Here is a 19,700-nt window from a genome sequence, read left to right on the forward strand (position 1 = left end):
CTTTGGTCTTAGACTGCACTGCAGCCATCCTCAGTTGCTGGTACTCATTATACAGGACTCTGACTTCTATGGTTATCATGTTCTGAGGCCTTTTAACCATAAATTTATGACTTTGTTTATCAATCAAAAGGAGTATTCATATGGTCTACTAAACAGAAGGCTTTTGTCTCAAAGGAATACGCATCCCTTAGAATGCAAAAATACTACTTAGTCATTATTTAAATACTATTGGGGATTTTTTACTGTAAAGTGATCTACAGTAATACATCCTGATTATACAGAAATATGCTGTAATGTTATTTATAAATAATTATTCTTAACAAAAATGAGAGGAGCACTTACTTGATTTGTTTAACAAATTTCAAACTTTAATCCAAATATTTAAATTTTCATAGATTGCTATAATAGTATTTATACTGTATTTTCATAATCTTTTTGTAAATATGGCTGAAATCATATTAGAATAAGACTTTTGAAAATCAAAAATTAAGTGTCTTTTCTTTTGTTAACATAGCTTGACAGTACAATAAACACGTTTCTTAAGATTGTAATCTACAGGAAGATGTTTCAGACCTATTGTGTATTATTCTAAAAAAGATTAACGGCATTTTTATCTTTTTTCACCTATAAAACAGGGGAGCAGGAGAGGATTTTTAAAGGTATCCTTTTACCTCTCATAGGTATAGATAGTCATAATTTTAGTTTGAGATATCAAAGAAACATGTGCCCATGATTCAATATTATAATTATGTGATTTATACATTAAATCAAGATGTTATCATAGTTTCTAAGTCATGTTCACATAGAAACAAGTCATGGGTAGTGTTGGCTAGAAAGGCTAATAGGGACGGTAGAACTCAAAGTTGAATGTTTCTTTCTCTTGCTTCATAGGCAGCCTCCTTAACTGTGGACTCCTGTTCTGAGAACCAAGAGCCAGGATATTGTACTGTCAGTAATGTGGCAGTTTCAGATGACTGGTAAGGAATAGGATTAGTTTAATTTTTATTATTACTTAACATTTTTTAAAATAAACTTTATACCTAAAAATAATTATAGGATGCTAAGTAGTACATAAAGCTTAAGATATTTTATTTCCCTCTCCAAATTTTCATAATATAAAATAGTCAATAATTACTGTGCAAAATGTGTTAAAATGTGTGAAATGAAGTGGTAGAAATAAGGATAAAATTGGAGAAAAGGAAATTAAATATAGCCAGTAGTCTTTGGAAAGACTCATGAAATAATTGCATATGACCTTCATTCTGAAAAACATGTAGGATAAAGACCTCAGTTCTTTCAAATGCATTTCTAAAAGTTTATGTGAAAATTATTAACAGATATTTTTCCATAGCACTTAAAGCTGAGCACAGCAGTAATCTACCAGAAAATAAGTGATTTTAATAGGAAAAATGATAAACAGAGAAAAATAAGCAGTCACGCATCGTGATGCATCATTCATTGCCTCAATCAACTTATTGGCATCCCTTGCATTGATCAACTTACTGATATTCTTTATCATCTCTTCAGGGAAGGAGCAATGTAATCTAACGTAAATATTAGAGTTGCCACTAATTCTACAGCATTTTATTTTCTCTCTGAGAGTATGCTCCTTCTTGTTGACTCAGTATTGTGATAATATACATCTAACTTGACTAATTGAAAACATAATTTCCATAAATATTATTATTTTTCATAATTCGGAAATCTAACAACTCTGTGTGTGTATTGGACACTCTTCTACGTATTTTCCATTGAAATTTATCACACTATAATAAATGTCAAAAAAAGCTATATTCACTCTTTTTCGAACTAAACATTATACTAAAAATGTAATCTTTTGACACTAATATTTATATCTTCCATTATTTATTTAGGACTCTTGATGTTCAGCCAAATAGAGTTACAGTTGGAGGTATCAGATCGCTAGAACCAATCCTTCAGAGGAGAGGACACGTGGAAAGCCATGATTTTGTTGGATGTATAATGGAGTTTGCAGTCAATGGAAGGCCTCTGGAACCCAGCCAAGCTTTGGCAGCACAAGGCATCCTAGATCAGTATGGCGATTTTATTTCTTACTGTTTTAAAGAAAAAAAATGCAAAAAAAGTATGCTTCAGTGAGCATCAAAAGATGAAATTATTATGCTCAAATCTCTAAAAATACCAAATGATTTACATTGTTTTGAATTTTAAATACTATACCTTTGAAATTTTGGCATAAAGTGTGATATTTAATTAGAAAATTAATATGTTTCTAGATTCTTATACATATATATATATGCATGTGGGCATGTATATGTTTTATCCTCTTACAGAGAGTTGTGAAGATTAAATTAGTTAAGTTGGTAAATTAGATAAAAAAGGGTTCCAGCACAGAGAGATATATAGATGTTAGCCATCATGGGCACATAGGACTTTATTTCGCATTAAATAGTTTTACTTATAGACATACATATTCCTAAAAACTTGATACAGCTTTAAAAACAGGCAATAACTTGATTAATTATGAACTGTAAGGCTTTTTTATTTGATTATTAATTAGGTTTCTAGCAATAACTTAGGGATGTTAGAAATTACATATTTTATTTTAAAATTACTTTTGTTCATTATCGAAGTTTGAAAAATTCTGAAAAAATACAAGGAAGAAAACAAAATTAACCTATAATCTAACCACCCAGAGACAACTACTCTTAGGTTATTGTCATGTTTTGACTGCTTAGTATCCCAAGATGTGAATGTGTTATATTTTAACTGTTGCTATACACTTTAATTATTTCCAATTTTATTAATATACCAATTACCCTGTGATGAACACATTTTCACAAAAATCTTTGCTCACATTATTTTTTGGATGAGATTACTAGAAATAAAACTATTAAAGGCAAAGCTAGGAATACTTTCTAATGTTTGTAACTTAAGTATTTTAATAACATTTGCTATTTGCCTTTATTTTCCTACATGTTGTTACTGTTTTGTTACAAAGTCACACTAGTTCGTTATTATTATTAATCAAACAGTACACAAAAACAAAGGATTGGGATTGCCACCATTGTTAATACTTGGTGTGCATCCTTTTATATCTCCGTGTTCACACAAGTACTTTTTTAAATATCAATTTTTTTTTTCATTTAGAGATATTTTGTGAACATCTTTTTAGGTCAAAACCTACTGAAACAAAACTTTTAGACTTACCTTTAGCTCCTCTGTTTCTGTTAGACCTTATGTCCAGAATGATGTTTCTGTTTGTTTGCTTTTTGAGACAGAGTCTTGTTCTGTCGCCCAGGCTGGAGTGCAATGGCGGGATCTCGGCCCCCTGCAACCTCCACCTCCTGGGTTCAAGCAGTTATCTGCCTCAGCCTCCCGAGTAGCTGGGATTACAGGTGCCTGCCACCACGCACAGCTAATTTTTGTATTTTTAGTAGAGACGGGGTTTCGCTATGTTGACCAGGCTGGTCTTGAACTCCTGACCTCATGATCCACCGCCTCAGCCTCCCAAAGTGCTGGGATTATAGAGGAGAGCCACTGCACCCAGCCTAGAATGGTTTTTAAAACATAAGTCAGTTAACTTTTCACTTCTTGGCTCAAAGTGCTTCAATAGCTTCCCATCTCACCCAGCTTCAAAGCCAAAATCCTGACCCTGATTGACAACATTTTTATGATCTGCCATCTCCCTTCACTTCCTGAACATATCTAACTATTCTTCTTCTTGTTCCCTGAGCTCCAACCATGTTGGGCCTCGGTGTTTCTCAAACATGGCAGTACGCTTTCACTTCAAGGCTTTCTCACTGGCTGTTTCCTCTAGCTGAAATGATATTCTACCAGATATACTTCATTCCCTTATTTTATTTAGGTCTTAACAAAGATTAAGATTAATTCACCGCCTAATCTAAAGATTCAGCAAATCAGCAAACTCACTATACCCTTTCTCACCTTGATTTTCTCTATAGCTATTTTTTTCTTTATTTTCTGCCTCTTCCACAAGAAAAAATAAGTACTTCCTGAGTACATGGTTATTTTTTCATTATTTTACTTCCATGCTTAGAACAGTACTTAGCATATGGTAGGCATTCAATAAACATTAGTTGCATGAGTATCCTGATAGACATGTGTCAAAGAATATGTGGTCCCTGGATCATATGTATTAACCAAAGTGTTTATTTGACCAAGGTATTTTATTCAAGTAAGAATTAATTTAAAGAAGAAATTGTCACATCTTTCTCATTATCATATAAGACATAATTTTTTTTGAATCTTCTTTAGTGTGAGGCAGACTATGTTTTCTAGGAAAACTTCTAGTTTGATTAGTTTCTCCAAATGTAGTTGTAACTTGAGCTTCAAATAATGGAGTGCTTGAAATTAAACAAGCTAATAAAAGTTTATATTGAGTTTTAGCAGACTTCTCCTCATCTTTTATGTGCGTTATCATTCTCATTATGATTTATTTTAGATGCCCTAGGCTGGAAGGCGCTTGTACTCGCAGCCCATGCCAACATGGTGGCACATGTATGGATTACTGGTCATGGCAGCAGTGTCATTGCAAAGAGGGACTCACTGGGAAATACTGTGAAAAATGTATGTAAGGTCTTCTGTCTTCCCCTGGAAATTTTAATAACTATGAAAAGTAAAATATATGCACCCAAGTATGTAATCAAATTAAAAATTATGCTTTCATTCTAAATATGAAAATATTAAATGGACAATAATTGGTAAAATACAGTGACATTTCAAAAATTATTTTTGTAACCTGAAGAAGGATGATATCCTTTTAAAAAATCGTTTACTAACTAAATCTCTAGCTTCCACTTTAAAGGTATTTTATTCACTTATTTTTGTTTGTTTTGTCTGTTAGAATGCTAGGCAATCTAAAAGATCAAAGGTTATAGTTAGGCTTTTTTCATATTATCTGCCTTTGGGGGATATTTTTCTGGTGAGTTTTTGTGCATAAAAAGGTATACACACTAAATCACTCAACACTGAGATCAAAACATCATACAGAGGCATCATAATATGTTAAAATTAATGTTGTACTTTCATTTTAATGTACAAGTAGTAGAATTAATTTTGAATATTTCTTTTTAAAATCCTTTCATCATTGTCTTCTAAGCCTAATGTTATTATTTAGACATTAATGATGTTCATATCATCATTAGAAAATGGTGCTCTCTAATTTCGAGCTGCGCATTTCACTAACTAACCCTAATGGTTCCTCTTTTGTAAAATTTCTTCATTTTCAAACAAGTGGTTACTACTTAACTCCATTGCAGGTATCTGACTACATTTAAGGAGTCATTTGATTAAATTATATTATGAAAACAAATAGAAATGCATAATAAAATTGAGGATATAATATAATCTAAAAGGTCTTAGCAGGAAGTATAATTGTGTGTAATTATATTAGATATAATGAAAACAGAAAATATATACTGTCACGTGATTTTCAATGTAATAAATATTTAATAAGGAGCCTAATTATATCTGAAATATGAGTCATTGGCTAGATAAATACCAGAGACACTTTTTCTTAAATCATGATACAACTCACATACTATAAAATGTATTCTTTTAAAGTGTATCTTTCAGGGCTGAAATCCATTTGAGCTCATTTTCTTAATATTCTTTCTTTAGCTATATTATTTGTTTCTATAACTTAAGCTTCAATATTTCTGGAATGTGGATTTTTTTCAGATTACAATAAACTATAATATACATACTGATTATACATGATGATAAATTATATGTGATGATTACTGAAAATAAAGTTAGTTACCGATGTAAATACTTGATCGAACACTTCTTTGTCCTAATTTATAGCATACTAGGGACTAAAGATTACAAATCATTTTAACCATGCAAACATATATTTTGGAAACACAGTGAAAATGATTACAAACAAATTTTTCAGGTACATATTACCAACAAGTGCCTGTCTTTAGATATTCATAATTTACGTAATGTGGCAAATAGTTTAGTAAAATATTTCCCAAATGGTTAATGACTGTCATAGAGTATTTTAATTTCATGATTCTGAAATGCATTTAAACATGTGAAATCAACTTATATAATGATTCATAAATGGAAATTATTTTTTAAGAGTAGAGTTGGGGGACATTAATTCCCAGAACGACATTTTCATTGTCCTTTTTATATTTTTGTCACTATAGAAAACACTCCAAGAAATGCCAAATGAATGCATTCATTTTCCCTTTTTTCCTTTGACTTCCAGCTGTTACTCCTGACACTGCCTTATCATTAGAAGGCAAAGGGCGCTTGGACTACCACATGAGTCAGAATGAGAAGCGGGAATATTTGTTAAGGCAAAGCTTACGAGGTGCCATGTTGGAGCCTTTTGGTGTGAACAGTCTGGAAGTAAAATTTAGGACCAGAAGCGAGAATGGCGTTTTAATCCATATCCAAGAAAGCAGCAATTACACTACTGTGAAGGTGAGATAAAAGCTAATGGTGACTTCATTTGACTAGACCGCCTGCCGTGTAGTGGTTTAAATCACTTCCCCCATAATTTCTGTCCTTTTCTTTACAACCCATTAGAGTTCCGACTAATGCTGGGCACTATTCCAATGTCCTCTATCTTAACTATTCCCCAGGCGTTGGCCAGAGTAACAAAGATCTGAATGGTTTGGTTTCTACACACTTTTGTGTTGCTTTAGAGTAGAGAACCCTGCCAGGTAGGCCAGCACACAAAGAATTAGTTGCAATCTATTTTTCTGGTAAGAATTTATATCACTTCTTTTCTTACTTTTAGACAAAGCAAACCAAAAATATAATGTTTGTTTGAAATACAAAAATATTTTTCTCCAACAATTATTTCAAATACTGATATGTATATGTCAATTGACAGGATTAGAATAAGGAAAAACATTTTGAAATAAGCAAAAACATTTTGAAATTATATGATTTCTGGAGCATATATTCAATTCTCTATATAAACTCTGTGAAGTAAAGTATATTTGGAATTTATTATAATTTTACTTAACCTTTCCAAATAATTTTTAAATAATCTTAAAAATTATACTTCATGAGAACAATGGATTTATCATTAGGCTTTTACGTAATTTGTTTTTTCTTATCTGTAAATAAGATACTAAACTTATATACAGATGAATAATTTCATTAGATATCCATTTTTGCATCGGCCCTTAGCTTTCTGAAGTTTTAAACCTATATTCTGCTTTCTTTCCCACAAATAAGTCATCTCCTAGACCAACAGTTTCTTTAGTTTAGTTATATTTACTGCCTTCCATTAATATTACTTTGTATCATTCTACTGATAATTTTTTATATAAATTTTAGTAAATTCTTAAGATAACAAATCCGGATGTCCTGAATTATTTTCATCTATTAGTCAATATTTAATAACTACTCCAGGGATAGTTCACAGAGAAAAAGAGCAATATGTTCAGAAAAATTATTTGGTTTAATTCACATATAATACTAAAAATAAAAATAGATGTTCACTTCTAAACTTCAGCCTCTTTCATCCTCAAAATTTTTCTCTGTGCAAGCCAACCATGATTATGTTGCATATACATATATTTAATAAGTAGTACAAAAACCAATATTTCTTACCTTCTCAAATGATAATTCCTCTAGTCCAGTCATTTCCAACTAGGATAGATTTTCCCCCCATGGGACATTTGGCAATATCTGGAGACATTTTCAATTGTCACAGTTAGGAGTTGGGAGAGTACTTCTGGCGTCTAGCGGTAGAGGTCAAGAATGCTGCTAAACAGTAGCACTTCACAACAAAGAGTTATCTGGCCCCAAATATCATTAGTGCCAAATGGCAGACACTCTACCCTTTTCCCTTACAAGAGAACATCTTCAGGTTTTAACTTTACCTCTATTGAAACAAAGGACCCAGTTCCAGAGTTAATAAAACAACTGTAAAAGAGAACACATAAGCCATTGTATTACATTATTATCTGGTACTTATAATTTTCATTGAAAATGGTATTAGAAGTAAACAAAGTAAAGAAGCAGAAAAAGAAATAGATCCTCATCTTCTATAAGAAACATATTTTATATGGTTTGAGAGGCTTTGACATTGAGGTCTGTGTGTTATCTGTTAAGCTGCTTCCAAGTCTTCGTGCCATTTAAATGACATATGAAATATTTCTGTACTAACGTACACTTAAAGCCAAGGAATTCAGTCAAAATACAATGTGGTTGAAAAAAATCAGAGACACATTTTTTTCTTCACTAAGGAAAAAGCTGAATGTCAGGATCCATTTTTGTCACCATAAATTCTTCTACTTCCAACAGGACAGTGCATACAACTCCAGATTTTGTTAGCTTGGTAGCAATAACTTAATTTTTTTCCTGAAAGGAAAGTAAGTGCAAATTAATAAAAAAATGAATAATACAGACCAAAATGCATAGTTTTGTATGAAAATTTTGAAAAGAAGCTTTTCAAAGGGGCTTGGCAGGTAAAGAGAATAGGTAAGAAAAAATAACAACAGTGAATTAAGAATAACTAAGTAAACCGAAAGAAAGTGGCTGTTGTAAGCAGGCAAATTATTTGGATGATAGGAATATCAAGTGCTTATACAGACTAGGAAGCTAGTTAGGATGGACTTTTACTTATCAATTAGCTTATTGGTCACCAAGATCCCAGGATTCCGTTTTTTTTTTTTTTTTTTTTTTTTTGGCTCCTTTTCTGATCCTTTCTTTAACTCTTTCTTATGGTTTGCATTCTCTATCTCTCTCTCTCATTCTCTTTTCTATCATTCTTTCTCTCTCTCTCTACACACACACACACACACACACACACACACACACACATGCAGACAGAAGATGAGGACATTTTGTGAAAAATGAGGAAGGGTGTTGGGTAAATGGGATTCCATGTGGCTAGAAGAGAGAGAGGGTGTCAGAGTCAGGTGTGGGCAGCAATAGTGATGAGAGGAGAGAGAAGAATATGTAGAATCAATTGGGTCTATTCAGAAAAAGAAAAAATTAAGAAAGTTTCAGAGAGAAAGGCAAAAGGAAAGCATACTTGTGTAAAACTTTGTAGGCCAATATTTAACTCATTTCACAAATCTCTCTTCATTCATGGCATACCCTATAGCTCCATATTTGATGTTCTGTAATAATAGTAATGTGATGGACTTTATTTCTACTCTAAATCAGTTCTTTTGTTTTGTGTTTGTCTGGTTTTTTTAAGTGAGCAACATAGGTGATACAGAATAATTGGAATAATGAATTCAAAGCTCTATAGATTCAAATTAAATAATTGAACAAATAAATGCAGTCATGACTTGCATAATGACAGGAATACATTTCGATAAATGCATTGTTAGGTGATTTCGTTCTTGTGCAAACATCATAGAGTGAACTTGCTCAAACCTAGATGGTACAACCTACTATACACCTAGGCTATATGGAATAGTCTATTGCTCCTGTGCTATAAACCTGTATGGCATGTTTACTGTACTAAATACTGTAGGCAATTGTGACACAGTGAAAAATATTTGTGTATATAATCATATCCGAAAATAAAAAAGGTACAGTAAAAAGGCTGCATAGAAGATTTTTGGGGGGATGGGGGACAGCCTGGGCAACAGGGTCTTGCTCTGTTGCCCAGGCTGGAGTGCAGTGGCATGATCTCGGCTCACTGCAGCCTCTGCCTCCTGGGCTCAATGTATCCTCCCACCTCAGCCTCCCAAGTAGATGGGACTACAGGTGTGCGTCACCATGCCCGGCTAACTTTTGTATTTTTTTGTAGGGATGAGGTTTCACATGTTTTCTAAATTGCACTTACTGTGACTGAAGCTTGTAGGACTGAAAGTTGCTCTGAGTCAGTGAGTCATTAGGCAAGTGGTGGGTCAATGTGAAGGCCTAAGACATTATTATACACTTCTGCAGACTTTATAAACACTGTATGCTTAGGTTACATTAAATTTATCAAAAATATTTTTCTTCAATAATAAATTAACATTAGCTTACTGTAACTCTTTTAGTTTATAAACTTTTAAAATTTTTAACTTTTTTCTCTTTTGTAATAACAAAACACAAATACATTGTACAGCTGTACAAAAATATTTTCTTTCCTTATACGCTTATTCCATAAGCTTTTTTTCTATTTTAAAAGTTTTTATTTCATTTTATTTTTACTTTTAAACTTTTGCATTAGTAACTAAGAAACAAAAAAACACATTAGCCTCAGCCTACACAGGGTCAGTATCATCAAATCACTGTCTTCCACCTCCACATCTTGTCCCAGTGAAAGGTCTTCAGAGACAATAACACACATGGAACTGTCATATTCTATGATAACAATGCCTTCTTCTGGAATCCCACCTAAAGGACCTGGATGAGGCTGGTTTACAGCTATTTTTTATATCATTAGAAGCAGTACCCTCTAAAATAATGATTAAAAAAACGGTGAAGTAAATGCATAAACCACTAATATAGTCATTTATTATCATTATCAAGTATTATGTATTATACATAATTGCATGTGATATACTTTTATACAACTGGCAGCGCAGTAGGCTTGCTTACACCTGTATCCCCGCAATGAGTAATTCATTGTGCTATGACATTACAATGGCTACTCGGTCACTAGGCGATAATAATTTTTCAGCTCCTATGGTTCATCATTGACTGTTTATTAATAAATAAAACCAAGCAAAAATTAGCATGATGTTTTAAAAGTGAAGAATTATATAAGTGTTAAGTACAGTACTGCCAGGGAGAAGGAAAACATTAAGAATGTTACAATGGGAGCTTATATTCTTATCCACCCCAATTTGTGGTATATTCCAAGTGCTCTTTCATCAAAAATTTATTGTATAAAAGGATGACGTGATGAAATCAATTAGGAGGAAAGAGCTGGGAGGAGGCTTTTCCTTTTTTTTTTTTTCAAAAAGGACTCTAGCTATAACCAAAGAAAGCTGCTGTTTTTACTGTGTGTCATGAGATGTTGCCCATTTGATGAAATGTTATTGTCATTTAGCTAGAATTTTCTGTTTTTTTTTTTTAGTTTGGTACTGAAATATATTATTATCTGGAAAAATTGGCTTTAATAAAATATTGCTATATGAATAACATATGTAAATGTGTTAGACATCTTTTCGGTAAAGTACAAATGAACTGATTTTTAGTTTTACCAGATGTGTTTGTTGCATGTAGAAATAGCATTTGATCTGAGTGACAAAATAAACTGATCCATCTTTTCATTCCCGTTATTTGAAGAACAGTGCCACTGCATCCCCCTGCCAACACACCAGCTCTGTCTGGCAGTGGTAACAGGATTATGCTCCCTGAACCAAATGTTCATCTTGCCTCATAAATTATCTCATTTTCTAAAATGGTCTACTCAGGATACTGGAAACTCGGTAGCTGGAAACTGAAGTGGGAGCACCCTGTTACCCAATGTTCTCCTGGACAAAATAAAATAAACCAAATATCCCTTAGATAAATTGTAAAAGACAGCCAAAGTGAAGGCTTGCCCAGACACCTCATTAAGAATTCACTCTTTGTTCATCATAGTTTTTGATCTCAATAAACGATATAAACAATAGGCATCATTTTTTCCTAAAATTTGTGTGTAAAAGATGAGAGGTAAAACAATTATTTTCATCTTTATTTTTAAACTATGCTTCCTTTTTAGCTGAGCATTCTTTTTCTTTTTGCAAGTGGTTTTCACAATTTTTTAGTACTATGGGCCTTTTACTAAACGAACCAGCATAACACAGTCCAATGGCAGGTTGTCATTGGAATACAAATAATTTTAAAAGGTATAATTTAATTATCTTAAATGAACATTCGCCCCTTTATTATTTCAATTGTGTTCTGGAAAATAATTCATCAAGTTTTGAGAAATTAGGTATACATATAAGAATACGTTGAAAACCATTGAAACTTAAATGTACAAGTATATGTTGCCTAAAATTAGAGACAAAGTGTGTAAGTATATTCTAATACAACCAGATTCTTCAGCTATTCTATCTGCTGTAGACTGGTCAAAAATTTAAGTTTAGTTTTGTTAATGATTTTTATTTAAGCATACCATATTTTAATTGCATACTATTTTTAATATGTTTTACAGATTAAGAATGGCAAAGTACATTTTACATCCGATGCAGGAATCGCTGGGAAAGTGGAGAGAAATATTCCTGAAGTATATGTTGCAGACGGCCACTGGCACACTTTTCTAATTGGGAAAAATGGAACAGCAACAGTATTGTCTGTTGACAGAATATATAACAGAGATATTATCCACCCTACTCAGGACTTCGGTGGCCTTGATGTGCTTACTATATCACTTGGAGGAATTCCACCCAATCAAGCACATCGAGATGCCCAAACAGGTAAATGCCTTTGTTAAGTAGAGTCACAAGGGAAGTAAAATTGTTCTTCAAAAAGTAATTGCTTTTTCTTGTGGCAAGACTACACATTTAACATGAATCTCATATACAGTACAATTTCATTCAATAAAATTTATGTTTAAAAAAGTAGTTTGATGTCTGATAATATCAATTATAAATATCCTAAGAATGTCATAACTATCTTCAGAAAGTTTGTAATAAACTATTAGCCACCACTTTCTCGAGCAGCTTGCATCTTTCTTACCAAGGTTGTAATTCAGTCCATAGTGTTTTGATGCTTTGCTTGTCCACCAAGCATTTCATATGCATTTGTTCATTTATTTATTCATTCACAGCCACTCTCTTCATAGACCATTAATGGAGACAAACATTAATCAAATTCTTACACAAGTAACTGCATTATTCTAATGTGTGATAAATAATACAAATGAAGAATGTAGAATTCTAAAATATAGTGAAAAAAGAGAAAGGAAGGGGAATTTTGCTGTGGAATTGACATGTATACATAAATCTGAATGAAAAGGAGGAGGATGAAAGTGTATGAAAGGTTAATTTATGTTGATAGGAATTTTTTTAAAGAAATCGTTTAAGCCAAAGTTATAGAAGACAGCACATTGGAGGCTAACATCATAGGCAAATGATAAAGTTGGAGAATGAAGCAACTTCCTGACCATGTTGCAGTTTTGGTCTTATTTACAGAGCAATGGGAAGTAATTGAAAACTTTAATCACAGTAGGATCAAGTTAGATATGCAGTAATATTACAGATCATTCAGGCTACAACATGGAGAATGAATTGGAGGAGGACACGAGTGGATCTACAGAAATGAGTTGGGATCTGGGCAAGATGTCTTCTGAGCTCCTACTAGTGTGGTGGCTGAGGAGTTAGAAAGAAATGGATAGGCAAGAAATATTCTGGGAACTAAAATCAACCAAACTGTTAGTGATTATGGTAAAATTCAAGGAGGTTCCTACTTCTCAACTCAAAGAAGGGTAGGTCAGCAAGAGAGGAAACTGCAGAACCCTCCAAAAGCAGCATATGTCTGAGAAATATTAGATTTGGTTTGGGACATTTTGGATTTGAAGCATCTTTGAGAAAATCCTTTGGATGGGTGGGCTGGAAATCAGAAATAGACTTTAGCTGGAAATATATATTTAAGAGTGGTCAGTGTTAAGCAGGTAACTGAAGTACTGGACATGGATGTGATCACCTAACATTAGGGCATAGAGTGAAAAGAAAGCCTGGGACGTCGTCTTGATTAACCGTAAGAGTTAATGGTTATGTAGAGGAGAATAAGTCGGAAAAGGAGACTAAGTAATAGGAAGAAAATCAGGAGTATAGGAACAAAAGGAAAAGATGTCACAAAAGCTCATGGAAAAAATATATCAAGAATGAGAATGTCACTATGGTAGAATGATGCATTAAATAAGAGGAAAAAAATGCATGTGAGAGTAATAGATTTAAGGCATAAAAGTTAAAGTCCAGGTCATAAGTCCTTTTTATATGGTTATTATAGAATGTTGTGAGAAAACAAGCCAGTGGAAATTACGCTTTTTGTAGTGTCAAAATAGATTGTTGGGCCCTGAGGTAGGAATATCAGCACTGTTAACACACTCAAGTGTAATGAAGTGTTTCTTAACTTTGCATGTTATCTTTATCATTCCCCTAAAGAGACACTTAATATAGTCTAAACTTTGCCATCCCCAAGTCATAAAATGTTAACACCAGAGGTTTGTTTTTATCTGCCTTTTAGAGGCCCACAAACCATTGTAATAGCTAAGATTTTTTTCTTTTGCTCCCCAAGAGCCTATGTTCCACACCTTTGGTGTATTAGCACCTTCAATGGGAATGCATGATTTAGTAGTTGAAGCCATTGGCCTATTTCATGTTCTTTACAAATTTAAAAAATATATATTTTATTTGTATGTATGCAATTTTTGGTATATGGTATGTAAAAAGGAAGGAAATTGATAAATAAATGAGTAAGAAAAAGAAAATTCAGCCTGCCCAAGTCATTCATAAATCTTCAGAGTGAGTGGGATTCAAGCAATCTGACCCATGTTTGGTCATGGTAATCTTACGCACCTTGCTAAGTTATAAGATGCACAGCTTAATTATCTTTCAGCTGGATGATGGTTCTGAGACTGAGGTTTCTGTATTCAAGTATTCATATGAGGTGATTGTGGAGCTTCTCTTTACAAGATCCCAGCAGTGTAGTATAAGCTCTTTTTTTTTTTTTTTTTTTTTTTTGTAAAAAGCCTTACTCCTTCTTCTTCTCCCAGCAGGTTTTGATGGCTGCATTGCTTCTATGTGGTATGGTGGAGAAAGTCTTCCTTTCAGCGGGAAGCATAGCTTGGCCTCCATCTCAAAAACAGATCCCTCAGTGAAGATTGGCTGCCGTGGCCCGAACATTTGTGCCAGCAACCCCTGCTGGGGTGATTTGCTGTGCATTAATCAGTGGTATGCCTACAGGTGTGTCCCTCCTGGGGACTGTGCCTCCCACCCGTGCCAGAATGGTGGCAGCTGTGAGCCAGGCCTGCACTCCGGCTTCACCTGTAGCTGCCCAGACTCGCACACGGGAAGGACCTGTGAGATGGTGGTGGCCTGTCTTGGCGTCCTCTGTCCTCAGGGGAAGGTGTGCAAAGCTGGAAGTCCTGCGGGGCATGTCTGTGTTCTGAGTCAGGGCCCTGAAGAGATCTCTCTGCCTTTGTGGGCTGTGCCTGCCATCGTGGGCAGCTGCGCAACTGTCTTGGCCCTCCTGGTCCTTAGCCTGATCCTGTGTAACCAGTGCAGGGGGAAGAAGGCCAAAAATCCCAAAGAGGAGAAGAAACCGAAGGAGAAGAAGAAAAAGGGAAGTGAGAATGTTGCTTTTGATGACCCTGACAATATCCCTCCCTATGGGGATGACATGACTGTGAGGAAGCAGCCTGAAGGGAACCCAAAACCAGATATCATTGAAAGGGAAAACCCCTACCTTATCTATGATGAAACTGATATTCCTCACAACTCAGAAACCATCCCCAGTGCCCCTTTGGCATCTCCAGAGCAGGAGATAGAGCACTATGACATTGACAACGCCAGCAGCATCGCCCCTTCGGATGCAGACATCATTCAACACTACAAGCAGTTCCGCAGCCACACACCAAAATTTTCAATCCAGAGGCACAGTCCCCTAGGGTTTGCAAGGCAATCCCCCATGCCCTTAGGAGCAAGCAGTTTGACTTACCAGCCTTCGTATGGTCAAGGTTTGAGAACCAGCTCCCTAAGCCACTCAGCGTGCCCAGCTCCCAACCCTCTGTCTCGACACAGTCCAGCCCCTTTCTCCAAATCTTCTACGTTCTATAGAAACAGCCCAGCAAGGGAATTGCATCTTCCTATAAGGGATGGTAATACTTTGGAAATGCATGGTGACACCTGCCAACCTGGCATTTTCAACTATGCCACAAGGCTGGGAAGGAGAAGCAAGAGTCCTCAGGCCATGGCATCACATGGTTCTAGACCAGGGAGTCGCCTAAAGCAGCCGATTGGGCAGATTCCACTGGAATCTTCTCCTCCAGTCGGACTTTCTATTGAAGAAGTGGAGAGGCTCAACACACCTCGCCCTAGAAACCCAAGTATCTGCAGTGCAGACCATGGGAGGTCTTCTTCAGAGGAGGACTGCAGAAGGCCACTGTCTAGAACAAGGAATCCAGCGGATGGCATTCCAGCTCCAGAATCCTCTTCTGATAGTGACTCCCATGAATCTTTCACTTGCTCAGAAATGGAATATGACAGGGAGAAGCCAATGGTATATACTTCCAGGATGCCCAAATTATCTCAAGTCAATGAATCTGATGCAGATGATGAAGATAATTATGGAGCCAGACTGAAGCCTCGGAGGTACCACGGTCGCAGGGCCGAGGGAGGACCTGTGGGCACCCAGGCAGCAGCACCAGGCACTGCTGACAACACACTGCCCATGAAGCTAGGGCAGCAAGCAGGGACTTTCAACTGGGACAACCTTTTGAACTGGGGCCCTGGCTTTGGCCATTATGTAGATGTTTTTAAAGATTTGGCATCTCTTCCAGAAAAAGCAGCAGCAAATGAAGAAGGCAAAGCTGGGACAACTAAGCCAGTGCCCAAAGATGGGGAAGCAGAACAGTATGTGTGAAGTTTATGTACTGGCACTATAAAGATATAAAAACAAGAAATAATACTCAAACCATTGTAAAGTTGCTGACTAGGTTGGGTCACATTTGAAAAACAGGCCAGTATGGACTAGTGGTGGAGGGAAAACTTTAAAAATAATAACCACAATGCTGCTGAAACAGACTCACAACAACTCTTAATTTAAACATGTGTGGTTGAATTTATTTCCCTGCATGCATTGTGTTTTGTAACTAGTTATGTGGCATGCAGCATTTGGAAAATTTTTCTTATTTACCAGTGTTTGATTTGTGATTTTTAAAAATTGATACCTTTACCATTGCAGAAAAGAACTTGTGCTTTCCCAGTGGCGTATGTGTATTGTTTCAACTGTATTATTATAATTATATTTTGCATTGCAAGATTCTTGATGTTAAACCAATCCTTGTAAAGTGTAAAAAGGAACCCTCCTATTGTGGAATGAAAGATTAAGTATATTAACACTTTTCAGAATGATAGTTTCTGTATTTGATGTTGCTCAGAAATGTCTGAGTATTTGAGTAAGTTTTACATGACAGTGGGTACTGAAATTAAGTCATTTTGTTCAGCACTTTAATGCTTTCTTATAGAATTGTCTTAAAACTTCTGGATCCTTGAGCAAATGATTATAGTCTCCTGACTTTCATGAGGCTTCCATTAGGAACAGAATGATTACATGTTGTCCCCAGAACACTGCCACCTTGCTATGCGAATGATGTTCTCAGCGGCACTTCTAAGAAACACTCTTAAAAGTTATTTATTGAAAATTTTTCCTATGCCTTTAATATTTTAAAGAATTGACCTAAGGAAAGCTTATGATTGGACTTATTTTCCAACCAGATAACATTTACTCTAAGTACCCAGTTTTTATAATTTATATGAAATCAGATTTCAACACTTACTTTGTCATTTTGTAGATCATTTTTTTAAATACTGTGTAAAAACTTTTTTTACACCTAAGCTGTGTTTTTGATACTGATATTTTCCTATGCTGAATAGTTTTCTTACTTTCAGGGAAGGTAAGAAAATACTTTTTTTATATTTGTTACTTATGTAACATTCATATTTTTCACATTTTGATATTTGTAACATACTGTATGCTTTCTACTTGTAAATGTCAACAATAGAATTAAAATATTTATTTAAAATATTTTGTATTCATAGTGTAATATTAATTTTTATCTTTCTATACTCTTTGTATGCCCGATTGAGAATAGTCTCTACTTGTCAATAGGGTATGGCTACTTGAACTGTATATGAGCAGCATCATTTTCTTTTTAAAAAATGTGAATATGGATCATTGCCAGAAGAGATATTTTAAAGTCACTTCAGTGCATTCCTACCTGTCAGAGTTCTTGACCTTCCCTGGAGTATAACGAGTCTAGACTACGTTGATCTTAGGGGACTAACTTTGTTAGGAAGCTGGTTTAAGCATTCTGGCAAGAAATGTTTGGAAATTCCCAGTAGAATGTGTTCACTGAAGACCAGCTTTAGATCAGTCTTACAGCTATAGAAGCAGCAATGAATTAGAGCTAATTACGGAAAAATGTCTGGGACTAATCTTCTCCAAGGACCCAGCCCAAAATTCTCTAAGTCCAAGGGTGGGTAGAAAGAATGATAGTGAAAGCTCCACTCTACATATGTATCTTTAATTTATTGATTACTCTGCTGCATAATTCTAAAGAAACTATACATGCTGTCTTAGCCAAGACAAACCTCTGTTTTCAGGAGTCATAGTTACGTCTTAAATAACAGGACTTTAAAAAATTACCTCACAATCTCAGCACATTTGTAATTAAATATCTGCCCCAAACCTAATATTCATTGAGAATACTCTCCTTTAATACTGACTCTACCATATTGAATAGGAATTTTAACGATACATAAATTAACACCCACAGATTGAGGCATATGCCAGAATTATTTTGTCATTTCATAATGTTGACATTATTATTTTTTTGTTTGAGATTAGGAAATGTAATGTGGATTTAATCTAAATCATGATATTCCTTTAGGTTTAAACACTGAATGTAAGATAATGATCTGATTTTCTCTTTTTTTGTCACCTGCAATGAGCCAACATGTTTTAATATTTCTCTATGAATTTTATAAATTTCTTCTCCAAATATGGAAACATGTTCATTGCTTTGTGTAACTCAAAACAGAATACATTTTTTAAAAAACTCTGAAGCATCTCAATGTCCTCAAGAATATAAACTCTATAATTTAGAACAGAGCTAAATGTAAGATGATAAACATGATTATAGTTAAGAGTAAAGGGGAAGGAACTTGGTGCCAAAATTTTGTATTCTTATTCTCTAAGAATTCTTTGTGAGATAGAGAATTACTAATCCCTTGACTAATCAATCCCAGTTTAGGAACATGATAGGATTCTCATAGGACAATTTCTAGTCTTTGGTTCTTCTTGGAAATCTCTTCTACTGAAGCAAAGCCAATATTTATATCAAAATAAATCAGAAATATCTGAAATGAAGGTCTCACTTTAAAATGGACAGTAATACTTAATTTATTGAAATATTGAAGTGACATATGGTATACTATGAGGAGGAGGGATTATAGGCAAATTAACAGATTAACAATCCCCACAAATTGAATGGTTGGTAGTGACTTGCATGTTCACACATAAAATTATGACCTGAGAATTTTAATCCATCCTCTGTCAAGTTTTATTGGATTTCCTGGAATACAGTTACTCTACTCTGTAGAGGCCAGAGCAACTCCATCTTGGATGCTCATCTTCCATGTCTACTTCTGATTAACCTCAGTTCTGGGAATGCCTCTAATATTTCCAGTATATCTATAGTTCCTTGTGTAAGAGCTTGTACTAACTGCAAATCCTGACCTTAGGCAGATTCACATAGCAGTCTTGCATTTCCGTAAGGGGTCAACTTCAATTGTCCTACACCTTTCTTTCCTATGATATATAATGTCTGGTCTGGGGGTTAATGGTGCAGAGATCCGCCATTTTGTCTCTCCACTGCCTGAGGCACAAGCATGGCTTCTGTTCATAAGTCCCCATTGAATGATTCTTTCTGAGCAGCTGGATATGTCAACTTCTTTCTTCAACCTGTCAGATTTTGAGGGTAGAGTTGCATAGACTGACTCACTGCAGAACAGACTCCTTTAGGCTCTTCTGCATCTGTGTTGTGGGGAAAATATTACTTTCTT

General features: G+C 34.8%; 1 protein-coding gene across 3 annotated transcripts in view; it reads left to right on the top strand.

Moving 5' to 3' along the window:
• The window catches only part of FAT4 (FAT atypical cadherin 4), a 177,930-nt gene extending 160,269 nt beyond the window's left edge, over positions 1–17,661 (top strand). For 2 of the 3 annotated variants that reach the window (XM_055384176.2, XM_019026020.4), the window contains 6 exons: positions 892–977; positions 1,875–2,054; positions 4,445–4,569; positions 6,221–6,438; positions 12,068–12,329; positions 14,630–17,661. In XM_055384176.2, coding sequence (XP_055240151.2) covers positions 892–977; positions 1,875–2,054; positions 4,445–4,569; positions 6,221–6,438; positions 12,068–12,329; positions 14,630–16,497 — 2,739 coding nt within the window. In that variant the 3' untranslated portion in view covers positions 16,498–17,661. The remainder of the gene's footprint in view (positions 1–891; positions 978–1,874; positions 2,055–4,444; positions 4,570–6,220; positions 6,439–12,067; positions 12,330–14,629) is intronic. The other variant, XM_055384177.2, reaches the window with a different exon arrangement.
• Positions 17,662–19,700: the final 2,039 nt, after the last annotated feature.

The sequence above is a fragment of the Gorilla gorilla genome, chromosome 3 (assembly GCF_029281585.2).
Source record: "Gorilla gorilla gorilla isolate KB3781 chromosome 3, NHGRI_mGorGor1-v2.1_pri, whole genome shotgun sequence".
Classification (NCBI taxonomy): Eukaryota; Metazoa; Chordata; class Mammalia; order Primates; family Hominidae; genus Gorilla; species Gorilla gorilla.